The sequence below is a fragment of the Pleurodeles waltl genome, chromosome 4_1 (genome assembly GCF_031143425.1).
Source record: "Pleurodeles waltl isolate 20211129_DDA chromosome 4_1, aPleWal1.hap1.20221129, whole genome shotgun sequence".
NCBI classification, from domain to species: domain Eukaryota; kingdom Metazoa; phylum Chordata; class Amphibia; order Caudata; family Salamandridae; genus Pleurodeles; species Pleurodeles waltl.
Window position 1 is genome coordinate 390,013,262 of NC_090442.1, and position 14,789 is coordinate 390,028,050.

At 41.9% G+C, this 14,789-nt stretch overlaps 1 protein-coding gene across 4 annotated transcripts in view; it reads left to right on the forward strand.

Annotated features, from left to right (window-relative positions):
* ETFRF1 (electron transfer flavoprotein regulatory factor 1) overlaps positions 1-14,281 on the forward strand; it is a 38,609-nt gene extending 24,328 nt beyond the window's left edge. For all 4 annotated transcript variants that reach the window (XM_069228588.1, XM_069228589.1, XM_069228587.1 and 1 more), the window contains exons 2-3: positions 12,373-12,466; positions 12,551-14,281. In XM_069228588.1, the coding sequence (XP_069084689.1) occupies positions 12,422-12,466; positions 12,551-12,769 (264 nt within the window). In that variant the 5' untranslated portion in view covers positions 12,373-12,421 and the 3' untranslated portion in view covers positions 12,770-14,281. The remainder of the gene's footprint in view (positions 1-12,372; positions 12,467-12,550) is intronic.
* Positions 14,282-14,789: the final 508 nt, after the last annotated feature.

A 14,789-nucleotide genomic window follows, 5' to 3' on the forward strand; every position in this document is an offset into this window, starting at 1 on the left:
AATCCAGAGGTCCACCCTAAAGAACAAACATCAAATGTTAGAATCCTTTCTGTGGCTTGGGAGAAGAGTAAAGAGATCAGTTATGTACCAGACTGCCAGATTTGATGGTCTAGTCTTTCCCTCCACTGAGCATTCTATATTACCAGCACACTTTTGCTCTGCTTTGGAATCAGCACCTCTTGCCTTAACTAACACATGGGCCAGTATCAAGCAGCAGTATTCCAAAATCACCCTGTGGCAAATACAGTAATCACATGGAGAATCTCTTACAGGCAAACACTAAAGCATTGATATACAATCTCTAGAAACAAGAAAGTGGCCAGCCTTCCTTCACCACTGTCCCCAGTAGGGTATGACCTAGACGTGCCTCTGAATGTATGATACACAATTTCCTCATGGAGAAAGGAAAACCTGCTAGCTCTGAATGATCTTTACACATAAGTGGACCTGAGGGACCTGGTGTTTGCATTGGCCTTTTCTGTCTAACACCTAGAGATATGTTAAGCTTACCCCAAAAGGTATTTGGTGGTTATCTCCGGAAATAGAGAGGGGGACATGAGAGACTTAACCTGCGTGGTGGAGCTTTTTGGCAGTGGGCCAGCAAGGAGAGGGATTTTACGTTTTTATTGAGGTTTTCTCCTGTAGGATCCACTTATCCAGGAAGGATAGGATAAAGGAATTAGACATGACTATTCTGAAGACATTTGGTTTGATATTTGCACAAAGGCAGCTAGCACTTGTATATGTATACATTTAAAGAGAATGCCTATGCGACATGAATATGCTGCTACAGGACCCCAGAGCAATTAGGTACAATCCATGGCTGCACAGATAGATGTTAGAAGAGTTGTGTCCATAATGGTCCACTTGTACACCTGTGGTGGTCATACTCTCTTGTTCAAAGTTATTTGGAAGCATATTGTCAAATATATATAGAATAACTGGTCTTTCCTTAACATTAGATGCTTTTATACTAATGTTTGGTAATACAGGAGATCCAGGAGAATACTGGAGAATACCCATTGCTACCTTCTGCAAGTCAGTTGGCAATCATTAATATTATTAGCCGTGAGATTGGCCTTGGCCCAGAAATGGAAAGATTTAGAGACCCCTTCACTACTAATATGGTGAAACAAGATGTGCCATTTTAATACAATGTAAATATTGTCATTCCTGGTCCATAGCACCTTAGTGTTTGCCTGATTACGATCACTTTTGTCTTTAGTTTATTGTACTTGCAACCAAGACTGTGTTTTTCATAACCTACATGTGGGCAGTGTTGGACCCTTGCCTGTCAGGATACATGAAGATGTAAGATGTAACACTTTCACTGCCCTCACTGGTCTCCTTTCTCTTTCTTACAGATTCTTTTCTTCTTTCGTTATTCCCAGTGCCTGGCAACTTTTTTATTTCAATGGAAAATAAACTGAAAAATTATGTGAATCAGAAATTAATTTGAACTGTATGCTTTAAGTAAGCTAGAATGTGTAAGGTGAATACATAGTGTGTTCTGTTTCAGGCAGTGGTGTTCAAACCTTTTAATGCCACCACCCCTGGCTTACCCAACTCCTCCCCAGCCCCCACCCCCGGGGGAAAGAAAATCAGGGCCCCCCATGTATTTTCCTCAATTATTCCATTACATTGGCAATGTTTAAATATGTCTACACTTATATAAACATTGCAGTTACATTGTTACTGTTGTAAAAAAGCAATCAAATACATGATGCCAAGCAAACTATTCTGATTAGGCAGGCCTTACTAATGTGTAAAAATATCCACAGTGTGATTATTAGAAGTGGGGTTGGGGGTTTTGAAGAGTATTTGGAGTCCCTTCCCTTTTGACACATACTCCCAGCTTGGATATAAATGACAAAACATGTTAGTAATAGCCCATTAAAGAACAGTTTGCTGCTCCTCATTTTTTTAAACTCAAAACAAAGCCTTGTTATTACACAATACTTCTTATGGTCAGAGCCTGCCCCCCCTGCCCTTGGGATCACTTGAGGGGGGGACTGCACCCCAGTTTGATGACCTCTGGTTTAAGGTATTGCATCATTTTGTATCTATTACGCAGAGATACAACACTGTCCATTCTGTAGTTGTAGTTCTAGATTTTGTCCTATGTTATGAACTTCCTGTACTCATGATACCCAGGCAATGTAGATATATATGTAGATTCACCTTGCCTAGTCATGGTGTCTATGAAAGAAACCTTTTTTATGATTTCACACAATTTCTCCTGTCCTGGAGAGGGAAACTGGAGTATGACACCTGTTAGAGATACACATATGGTGTCAAAGAGAGACAATAAATGGCTTTGTTTTTCTGTGGTCCTTGAGTTTCTGTCTTTTACCGAACACTAGTACACCATAACCACTGTGTTCGAAATTTGTGGGCATATTTATTAGAAAGTGGTGCAGTGCAGCAAGTCATCGTGCTGTACTGCACTGCATCACTGGGAAAGGGCAGGAATGGGTCGTACTTAAGGCAGTACGGAGCACTCCTATCCTTTTCCCCCTGCGCAGGCGCACATGGGGCTGCCCGGCACTAACAGGTACCCTTGCACCATGGGTTGTTTTTGTGCAGGAAGGTGCTCCTTTCCTGCACAAAAACAATCTTGAGAGACGTTTCATAGAAAGAGGGCAAATAAAGGAGAAATAAAGATATTTCTCCTCATTATGCCTCTCCTGGGAAGGCATAAGATTTTGGTGCATTCCCAGGTTTACCAGTCCTTGTAAATCTGGGAATGTGTCGAAACACCCAACCCAACACCCATGGAATGCCTACTCAGGGCAGAGTAGCGCAATGCAGCAATTTGTGCTACATTGAGCTACTCCAGATTTATGAGGCCTTTCAGAACCAAGCAAAGTGGCTTTGCATGGCTTCATAATTCTTTCTTAGAGTTTTGTACCATATGGCGTGGTGTAAACATGATCCAAAGCTCTTATAAATATGCTCCTGTGTTTCTGGGTGACAGAGGCATGCACCGGACCAAGCAGGAACCACAATCCTAATCAGAGTAAGTCACAAACATACCCTAGGTTAACCTGTGCTCACCCTCTGGTAGCTTGGCACAGATCAGTCAGTCTTAACTTAAGAGGCAATGTGTAAAATATATGTGCAACACTTAAAACAGTAAAGCAGTGAAAACACCACACAAAAAGATAGCACACTTGGTTAGAAAAATAGAGCTTCATAAAAAATTAAGACCACAACAACAAAATCCAGTAATTATAACTGAAGTTACATTTTTAAAGGTTAAACTGAAATGTAGTGCTTAAAATCATAAAGCGCTAACCAAAACTATCTGGTTGCGATAGACCGGGTCAAATCCAGAAGCTCAGACTAACCGCGATGAAGCACGGGTCAGATACAAGGACCAGCCTTGGCCCACTGAAACATTACCTTGGGTCGCGTTTGCTTTGACATAGAGCACAAGTTGCGAGGAGCAACGGAGGCAAAGCATCATTGTCATCCGAGGGTGTAGGGATGCGTAGGGAGTGGAGGTGATGACCCACACTGTCGGCAATGCGACCCCCTTGATTCTTGCAGCAGCGATGCATCACCATCAATGCAGTATCCTCGACCCACGCAGCAGCAGTGATGCATTGATGAAGATGCGCCAGTTCCGAACGGTGCAGATGTGTGGATTTTGGCAGTTGCAGTACTTGCACCACCTGGCTGGGCAAGACTGTCAGGTGGCAGAGTCCAAGTGCTGTAGGTAGATGGGTTGGAAGTCTTTGATGTCCCTGATACTTCTAACAGGAGGACCTTGGAGCCACTTTGGTTTTGGGTTGGAGAGATGCATGTCCACTTCTTCTCAGTCCCAGGCAAGGAAGGCGGTAGGTAGCAGGTCAGCACAGCAGAGCAGGAGCCAGTTGAGTGAGAGTCCTTTCAGCAGCACAGCAGTCCTTCTTCCTGGTAGAGTATCCGCAGGTCCAGAAGTGTACTGAGTTGGTGGTGTCTGTGGTCCAGTACTTATTCCCTGTTGTGCCGTAGGGGAGGCTTCAAAGAGAGGCATTTGAAGTGCATAGAGTCCCTGCCTTTCCTGCCCTGGCTCCAGACTCACTACAGAGGGTATGCAGTCCTTTGTGTGAGATCAGGACCCAGCTTATTCAGGTGTAAGCGTCCGCTCCTTCCTCCATCTTGCCCAGGATGGCCCATCGGGCTGTGAATGACCCATCAGTCACATCTAAGCTCCCTTTGCATCTGTAGGGAATGCACAAAGCCCAGCTGTCGCCCACCACAGATGTGTATTCAGAGACAGGCAGAGTCACAGGATGGTTGAAGTAAGAAAACAACAACTTTCTAAAAGTAGCTTTTTCATATTTACAGTTTAAAATCTGACTTCACCATAAGTTTGTGATTTTAAATTATGATTCCAGAGACATCAAGGGATCCCATCTTTTCTTTTCCCAATTGGAAATTACACGTATAAAATGTAATAACGCAATCCCAGTATTATCATATGGGAGAGATGGGCCTCGCATTAGTGAAAAACATATTTTAGAGTTTATCACTACTAGGACATGTAAAACCGATAAGTACATGTCCTACTTTTTAAATACACTGCACCCTGCCCTTGGGCTGTCTCAGGCCTACCTTAGGGATGACATAAGTATTAAACAGGAAGGTGTGAGCCTGGCTAGAGGGTTAACTTGCCAGGTTGATTTGGCAGTTTAAAACTGCACACAGGCTCTGTAGTGGCATGCCTGAGGCATGTTCGAAGGGCTACTGAAATGGGTGGCACTATTAGTACTGCAGGCCCACCAGTAACACAGGTAGCACATTTTACTGGGGATTTATATGTGAATTATTATATGCCAATTGTGGATGAGCAAATGCTACTATGTTTTAAGCAGCGAGCACATGCACTTTTGCACTGGTTAGTAGTGGTAAAGTGTGCAGAGTCCTAAAACTAGCAAAAACGAGGTCAGTAAAACAGGAGGTCTGAAGACAAAAAGTCAGGGGAAACCATGGCAAGGATGCCTGATCTAATAGATTGATTCTGTGATAGCTTACTAATGCATACCTATATTAACGTTGATGTTACATCAATAAATAGCTTTGAGTGTTCTCAAAAATTCCTAGGAGTTTGCGTGAGTGCAGAACAAGGTAAAAGAAATAAACATGTTTGAACAATATATTAGTAACACTTTAAAAAAGCATCTGCCACAGGAGTCACTTCATTTTCTGTTTTTTCTGTCCTGGTAATTATATGTTGGTGTAAGGAAACACATTCAAATATTTTTCAGAAGTATTTTTGCTGGAACTGTGTAAAAAATAGGAAACTGAGAATGTTTGCAGAATTTTATTTTTTTTGACCGTGTTTGTGTAGCCTGTTTATTATTAGTTAATGGCTGAGAGCAGGGGTGTGTATTGGCACCAGTCCAGCATGGTTTGTTTTTAAAACATCTTTCATCTGTTATGACTTATTGCAATTCATTTTCTCCAAGTGTCCTTTAGGCACATGACTCTGTTTTATTAGACCTGACCCTGCTAGGACTTCAGTGGCAGATTTAGCTATTGAGGGACTACTGTGTATTACATAACTTGAAAATTAACATCCCTGGCCAACCTTTCTGGTGTTTGCAAAAACAAAACAGTCATCTACCTCGATTGGTAAAGACCAGTTGCAGGTAGTGAAATAGTATCAATAGTTATATTCAGTAGCTCTTTCTCTTGGGAGTCCCATTGGAATAAAAGCAAAGCAAAAAAGCAAACGATTTGTGTCTCCTAGGTTTTTAATTAAATTCAACATCATTTATGGTGTATTTTCATTGACTCTTCTGCTAAGATAGAGCCAGTGGCGTTGTATATTTGTCCCTTTGCTGATATTGGATGGGCACATAAACTTCTTTTTACTTGAAGGGGAGGTGGTAGCATTGTCTCTTGGTGTCCCACATTCATGTATGATCCAGGCCACTAATCTTAAACTAGGTATATGGTGTCTTGGGAATACGTAGTCAAATCCCACACTATTAGGTTTTAATGAGGAGCTGGTACCCCTATTAAATAGAGACTGTCATCTTTGTTAATGAATGATTCAGCTAATCCTCCAACTGAACTCTTATAACCCCTTAGTTACTATGATTAGCAATTTATTGAACAGATTAGAATTATCTGGTTGTTCCTCATGTATTATAAACAAACTACTTCTTTGGAAGGAATCCTTGCTTTCGAGCCTCTAGGATGACACTTTATATTTAAACTGAAAAAATTCAGATGCTCTAACCAACAAATTCTTGACTCCAGCTTGGTGCTTATATTATTTCATGGATGTTGTACAATCAACAGGAGGATGTTGTACTTGTACAAAGAATCACAAACGTTTCTAGAGCTTTTGTTATTAGACTGCCCTTTTGTCTCCTGATTGGATAATAAAAAGAAATTCTAGCTATTGCGTCAAAAATGTTCAATTCTATTAAGGACACGGAGGCGATGATTATGCTTTCTCTTTCTTTACTGAGAAAATAACAGCAGCCAATCAAATTAAAGTAAATACAAAAACCTACATTTCCCAGTGTTCCTGTAGTCCATATTCTTCCCAATCCCAGGCCTGCTTTCCAAATAAATGTCTCTGCTACATAAGTCCTTCCTCTTTCTTCGCAATAAGAACATAACAACCTGATATCCACAAACTGAACTCTTCAACTTCTCAACATAGAAAACTGCGACCCCCGGCTGAACTGGAATCATCCTTTTCATCCCAAAAGAAATCCCTGCTATTCACACACCTTTATTGTCCAATCCTAGGAATGAAAGAAGATGCACTAATAAACTGGTAATGACTAAAAAATACATGGGTGGGTACTAAGCAAGATACATGAGAACCATATCATGCAGATAATTCAACTGAATCGTATTCTAACAGTATAATCACTTTCAGAAAATAACATTTCGAATACATAATAACAATAATAGAAAAATAGAAAATAGGGTGGGATAATCCTCGCCTCCGTGCCCTTAATAGAATTGAAAATTCTTGACGCAATAGCTAGAAGTTTTTTTTAATTCTATGTCCGGACCGGAGGCTTCGGATTATGCTAGTTCAAAGCTGATTTACCACTGCAAATGCAACATCAACAATAGGCTTATGACAGAAAACCTTAAAAGTATTGTTAGAAGGCCAATCTGCAGCAGCCATGATATCCTCCAAGCCAGAATCAACGCAAAATGCTTTGGATGCCATGGCGCCACATACTGAATGTGCTGGTATCAATAGAAGCCTCACCTAGCAACCACTTGACCCATCATGCCAAAGTGGCCGCTGATACTGGTGCAAAAGGACTTTGTAATGATATAAGCAATTGTCCTCGCGCATCTCTGCGTCGCACTCGAGTGCAAGCCTCGTAAGCTGTTAAACATTTAACCACACATAAATTCTGGTTATGGGGAAAAGCTGAATAAGAAATAATCCGGGTTGAAGTTTTAGTACGTCTAGTAACAGTGAAAGAAATACCAGAGTAAAAACTCTACCTGCTAAATCCAATGCACGTACATCAGACAGCCTTTGACAGGAAACAAGAAGACATAGGAGTATAGTGAGTTTGGCTGACAGGTGCTTACGAGACAGGTATTCATCACAAGGCTAGAATCTTATAAATCGCAGAACAATATCTACATCCCATAAAATTGAATATTTAGGTTGAGGGGGTTTGACCATTCTAATACCTCTCAAAAGTTTACAAATCAAAGGATATTCACCCACAGGTTTACCCACCAAATGAGGATGACCTGCTGAAATATCAGATTTGAAGTTATTGATGGTTCTGTATGCTAAACCCCGAGTTGCTAGATCTGAAAGAAAATTAACAATCATACTAATATAGGCCCCCATGGGATAAACACCCCTTTCACTGCACCAACCCACCCATCGCTGCCAGGAGGCTTCTTAACGTTTATGGGTGGAAGAAACCCAAAATTGGGATAAGAACATAGCGTCTCTTGAAACACCTGGCACTTGCCAACGTCCCCTGAAAGTCTCCAAGCCGTGGGTAACCGTTGTCTCTGCATTATTAGTGGATGAGGGAGTTCTGCGGGATCCAGAAGCAATGACGGGAATGAGGGAATTAGAACTTGCAGGGCACATGACATTGACATCGCTACTGGAAACCATGATTGAGTTTTCCAGAGGGAGGAGTCACCAAAATGATTTCCGCTAATTGTCTCCTCACTTGAGAGAGTACTCTCTGAATCATGAATAATAGAGCAAAGGCATAAAGAAGGAGTCCCCGGGACTAGTCTTGGAGAAACGCATCCAAGCCCAATGCCAGAGGGTCCAGCCTCCAACTGTAAAAATGTGAAAGCTGAGCATTGTGTTGAGACGCAAAAGGGTCTATCAAACACTCGCCCTATCTTCTCATCAGACTGAGAAAAACTGACTGGTGCAGTTTCCGATCGCTGCCATCCCTAAAAAAACACGAGTTTCAGTCCACCACTACATTGGAACGTCCTGGCAATGTACTCTGCTGTCACTGAAATCTTGTGATGGTGACAGAAATGCCAAAAATCCTTGGCAATCTCCGCCAGAATGCAAGATCTGGTCCCGCCTAGGCGATTTATACACCGCACTGCCAAAATGTTGTCCATACGTAACAGTATGCAATAACTGGCTTTGTGTGGAGAAAGGGAGCGGATCGCAAAAGCTCCCGCCAGAAGTTCCAAACAATTGATATGGAGATTCAACTCCTCCGGGGACCACCTGCCCCCTCTCTGTACCAAGGCGCATTAAGTTCCCCATCCCCATTCACTGACATTCGCTTCTATTATCACCTCCGGGGAGGATGTAAAAATAGCTTTGCTGTTCCACGCATCCATGTGGTCCAGCCACCAACTGATTTCCGTCTTGGCTTCCTGTCAGAAGGATCTATTCTGAAACGCCAGTCCTTTTGCGAAGATGAAGGATCTTTCAACATTGGAGGGCTCGATAATGAAGGGGCCCCAGAAAAATCCCCTGGATGGGAGAAGCTAGAAGTCCCACCAGGCGAGCAAAGTGCCTCAATTATATCGTCGGAGAGACAAGGGCTCTCCATAACTCTCTCTTGATTGAAGCTCGTTTCACCAGAGACAATTTTAGTTGCGCTCTGATTGAATCTACTTGAAAACCTAAGAACTCTGTACACTGAGAGGGAGTTGTGATTGATTTGGCAGTATTTATCAAGAAACCTAGATCCTGCAGAATCTGAACTGTCCAAGAAAGATGAAGTAGAACCAATTCTTTGGTGTGGGCCATGATCAGAATATCGTCGAGGTAAATGATGAGGCAAACGCCTTGTTCCCGAAGAAATTGCTCTACCGGACGCAGTAATTTGGTGAAACACCATGGGGCCGAAGACAGTCCGAAGGGAAGGACTTTGAATTAGTACCATTGGTTTTTCCAACAAAATTGAAGAAAAAGATGATCAGGAGCGAAAATCAGCTAGGTAGGCGTCTTTGAGGTCTAAGCGGACTAGCCAATCTCTTCCCTGCAAAAGATCTCTTAAGAAATGTATACCTTCCATTTTGAAATGGCGGTAAACTATCCAGGAATTGAAGACTTTGATATTGAGAACAAGACGATAACCTCCTCCTTTTTTCTGGACCAGGAAGATTTTACTGTCAAAACCTGCCGGATGGGGAAGTGTCTTGACTATTGCTTGCTTGCTTGCTAAGAGGTGTGACGATTTCGTCGTCTATGAAGACACTCTCTGCTTGGGGAAAAATGAAGAGGGAAAGGAACTACTTCCTGTCTGGGAGGAGAGTAAAACTCCAGTCTGTATCCCTGAATGTTCTGTAAAGCCCATGGGTCTTGAGAAATGCGCTCCCATGCCGGTAAATGCCATTTCAGTCTCCCCCCTAGAATAACCTCTGAAAAGGGGATTATTCTTTCCTGTTGCTGTGACATCTGTGGTACTGGTACCACCTTGTCCACTGCCTCTATATGACCTCTCCTGTTCCTAGAGGGGTAGAATCCTGATGAAGCTTGGTAAGAGCCTCTGCCTCTCTGGGAATATCCTGAGGTCTGATAAAATCCTCGGCCTGGCGCTCGACCCCGATAGCGTCCGGCCCTGATAAAAAGGCCACCACTAAACATCCTCTTCATAGAGGTCAGAGCCTTGTCAAGGGCAGAAAAGCTGGAAATGTAGTTGCTCAGATCCTTGACAAATTTCTTACCGAAACCCTTAGCCAATGTTCCCGGCTCTACAGGGGCTAATTCAGCCAATTTGGGGTCTATGCGCATCAAGAACGACTTCTGTTGTTCTGTAGACACGGCACAATTGGTGTTCCCTAAAAGACATGTAGCTCTCTGAGCCCATTCTAGTATAGCTTCAGGGTCCAATGGCATACTGGATTCCTTCGCTTGCACAACTAATTCCAGGATTTTCTTAATGGGCCCTGAAATGTTGAGAAGCTTGTCCTGCCAAGCTCTCCAGGCCCAATCCAGGCCCTTCTTGGGATCTTTAGTAAATTTTTTGAGGAATGTGGCTACACTAGGATCCATTTCAGGGGTGTCAGCCACCTTATCCATTAAGGAGGGAGGAGGACATTCAGAGTGTAAAGTATTACGCACATCTTTGTCAAAACCTTTACGCAGTTGCTCCCGCACATAATGGGACACTTCCCTGCTTGGCACCCACTCAGTAGATCTTGGGTGAATTATACCTTCAGTCTCAAAAAGTAAATTCTTTTGGATCACAGACTCTGTTGAGGTATGATGGTCTTGTGCGTGCGTTTGGCCGGTTTCTTGGCCTGGTCCAAGTCAGAGGAATGAGGGTCAGAAGATTTGGATTCCTCAGTCCGAGAAATTGAAGGGGCCGTAAATATCGCTTCACCCAAGGACACCCCATGGCCGTACTCATGATCTTTGAGCACTGAAGCAGCCATCTGAGTCAAAATCTCAGCCAAAATCTCAGCTGAGGAGAAATGTCCCCCAGAAGCTCTCGAGACAAATTTCGCCTCATCAGATATACTTTCTCTATGCAATGGCTCAACGGGCTGACACCCCATCAATTCTCTTTGCCCATATCGCACTAAGGGCTGCGTGAAAGGCTTTAAACCCTTTATTAAAGTTTGATTAACAAAGTCCTGCACTTGATGGCCCAGTGCCTGTACCAATCTCATCTCCATCTGATGTTCAGAAGGCACTTCTGCCTCCTCTTGGTATAATTCGTCCTCTTCTGCGTAATACGCCATACTTGAAGCTAGAGGATGTGAAGGAGTTCAGAGGGGGGGGAATCAGCCCCAGCAGGTAATAACAGGAGAATCTCCTAACTCAAAAAAGAGAAAAAAATCTCTTAATATGGCCCAAATTAGAAGTGGGAGGGAGCACCTGCTTAAAATTCTCCTATGGCGAGGCCCTTGCACATTTTTGCGCCCCGTCGGGCATTCTGGGGGATAGGCACACTCAACAAACACGACCGCTGCGCTCAATCCGACCACCGACACTAAAAACAGTCGGAAAAGGCTTGCGCGCATGCATCAACATAAAAAGAGGACTTAGTCCTCCAGGCAGCGCTCGTTTTTGGCCTCCACAGGAGGCCAGGACAGAATGAAATATCTACCGCGCGCAGCCACAGAGCATCCGAACAGCGCTCCAGAGGCTAGGTGGTGACTCAGCAAGCACCTGACGCGGCCGATCTGGCAGCTTTGTTTGCTTTGCCAGGATCGGCCGCATGCGGTCATAAAAATGTGTTCAATACAAAGAGAGGAATATTCCTCTGCAAGCGCCGCTCGATCCCCGCTCCCGCTCCAGGGGCCTAAAATACAAATAAAAACGACATAAACACTTGTAACAGGAAGAATTGTAATAGGCACTTATCTCCGGCTGCAAGCAGCAAAGAAAGAAGAAGGACTTAAGTAGCAGAGACATTTATATGGAAAGCAGGCCTGGAATTGGGCAGAATATGGACTACAGTAAGCGCTATATAAATACTATTACAATGCAATACAGGAACATTGGGAAATGTAGTTTTTTGTATTTACTTTAATTTGATTGACTGCTGTCATTTTCTCAGTAAAGAAAGAGAAAGCATAATCCGAAGCCTCCAGTCTTGACATAGAACTATAATTACATCCTCTGTTTCTAAAGTGTTCTCTGTGCCGTCTTCAGGATGCAGTTATTTTAACGGAAGAAATACAACACATGGATGTAGCAGTCAGTTTAGGCAATCGTAATGTGGATTAAATTAATACTTATAATGTTTGTCAGTACATTGCCATTTTAACATCAATGTTTATCAGGCCTTTGTTTTATGAAACATTAATAGATTTATGTTTATTATTATATTAGTTATGCACTCTAAATTTCAGATCTCATCATGTAGAGTAAATGTTCAGTTAATTCTTTATTTTACATATGTAATATTGGAACTGTCATTGTTATTTATATAGATCAACTCATACATGGGATTGAGGTGTTTATTTTCTGTGTGTTCCGAAAATGGCCAGTCGATTACGAGGAGACGTGATAAAACTTTATAAAAATGTGAGTAGCCTTACAGACAAGAGAATGTTTACAGTACTTAGACTACCTAGTTTCAGCTTAAACCCTTTTCTCTCCTCTTTTCAGCTTTTGTACCTTGGCCGGGAGTATCCAAAGGGAGCAGACTACTTCAGAGACCGTTTGAAAAAGGCCTTCATGAAGAACAGGGATGTTAAGGATCCCGAAAAGATCAGAGAACTGATTGCTCGAGGAGAATTTGTCATTAAGGAACTGGAAGCTTTATACTACCTCAGAAAGTACAGAGCGATGAAACAGCGTTACTATGAGGAAGACAGTACAAAATAATTGATCCTAATGCGGTTGTGTTTAGCAATAAAAGAGCCAATTGATTTTAAGGAGTAGTTTGAAAAAGAATACCTAAATGGTGTTCTGTGATGGTGATAATTGTTTAACTTAAACGTGTTTCAAGAATGATTTTCCTTTTGTAACAGTTAAAAATGTCTAGTACTCTCTTCCACACACAGCTCACTCTGGTTAATATTCCTTTGTCAGTTTGTCACTCCTAAGTGATGCACACATTCCCAAGAGCTGGCTGGCAAGATGGTTTTTCCCATATCTAAAATTTTGCTTTTAGGGGAGTGGTATCACATTAGGTATTACACTGAAGGCTGCCCTAAACACATGCACAACTGGACATGGCACAGGTGCTAAGAGGTCACACCTCTTAAAGTTGAGTACTTTACAAATACTAGACATAATGCTACTTTTTTATAGCGGTCTAACTTGTCTTGAGTACTGATTCTATTTCTAGAGTGCTTTCTTGAGAGTTGTGTAACCTTTGTATTTTCGACCCTTGCAAGTCATAAGATATGATTGAGAAAGGATGGAAAATTGAATTGAAGAAAGACATGTGACACTGCATAATTACATTATTTCAACTGTTTTTAATATGGATAGCCATTATTTGTGGGACACTTGGTTGAAAAAAAGACTACGGTTTTCTACCATTTTGTCAACGTTTTTCTCAGTCAGGGATAGTCCACACAGCTCTAGGGAATGTACAGCTTGTCTGGTGCACCACAAACGTGTGGGAATATTTAATTAGTGTCCATTTAGGCCTTCTAAATTTTTAGTCTATATCTAGTGTGTTAAAGTGCATCATGTGTCCCTATTTGTTCTAAAATATTCACAGGAAGGGGAGGATGGGTCTTACGCAGAATGGTGAAGGAGTCATTTAGACCTTGGTGGTTTAACAGGAAAAGGGGTGGATGGAGCCAGGATACTATATAGTTAGACGGTTGTGTACTGACTGAAGGTAATGTCCATCTGCCAGTTGTAAAACCAACAAAAATGGTTTTAAAACTTAGAATATTCACAAGAAAAGAACACCCCTTAACCGGAACCTTCCTTCAAACAAGGTGCTTAGCCTAATTTGAGCCAGGTGTTTATGCCCCACAACTTTAGAAGTTTGTCACTTAGTGCCAGAGGCCACTACTGCTTATTACTGACCATTCATGTTCATTAAGGCTTCGACTTAGTGGCTGGGACTTTAAAGCATAATAAAGTCAGGGACTTTTGAGCTTCCTTACTTACTAGGCTCTTTTGTACTCCTAATGTGGGGGCTTAAATGGACATTACCATCTGGAGCTGTTAAGTCTTACTTCTTATAAGGTGACATTGATTCTCATTAAGACCTGGGCCCATAAAGCCTATGGGAATGGGTTTTCAATGACATTAAAGCAACACAATTCACTCGAAGAATCATAATTAACAATTGATGAGCTTTATGAATTCTATCTATATAACACATTTCAAAATACAGGGGAGTACCCCAATAAAGTCTGTAATCTTTCCCTATCTGTCACTCCTGTGATGTCGTCTGAAAGGTGTGGCATTAAGAGAGCGTGTTGTTGCATGTGTGAATGATTCAATAATTTGGTGGAGTGAGAACTAAAGACAATTAGAAATTTCACAATTTAATTTTACTTCTAGATACTTATTTTAATGTACTCTGATAGTTAATACGTAATTTTGAGTGTTTTGTTATGCTATTCGTGTCATTGTGCTTTACTGAATGCTTTTTATATAACAGTTTGCTTGCAATTTGAGCAACGCGTATGTTGTGATTTTGAGAACCACGTAGGTGCCAGAGAGGGGTTGACTGCACCCAGTTATTGTTTCTATATTTTATTTTTAAAGTGCATGATCCCGGAGCTTCTTTACAGTGAATGTAACCCAAAAAAAGACCAGCGAGGGAGAAACTAGAAAAAAGGATAGCGATTTATTAAAAAGAGACATTTTTAGAAGTTTCTTGAAAATATTTAAAGTTAATTCCACTCAGTTTGTAGATCAATAAATTGTACAG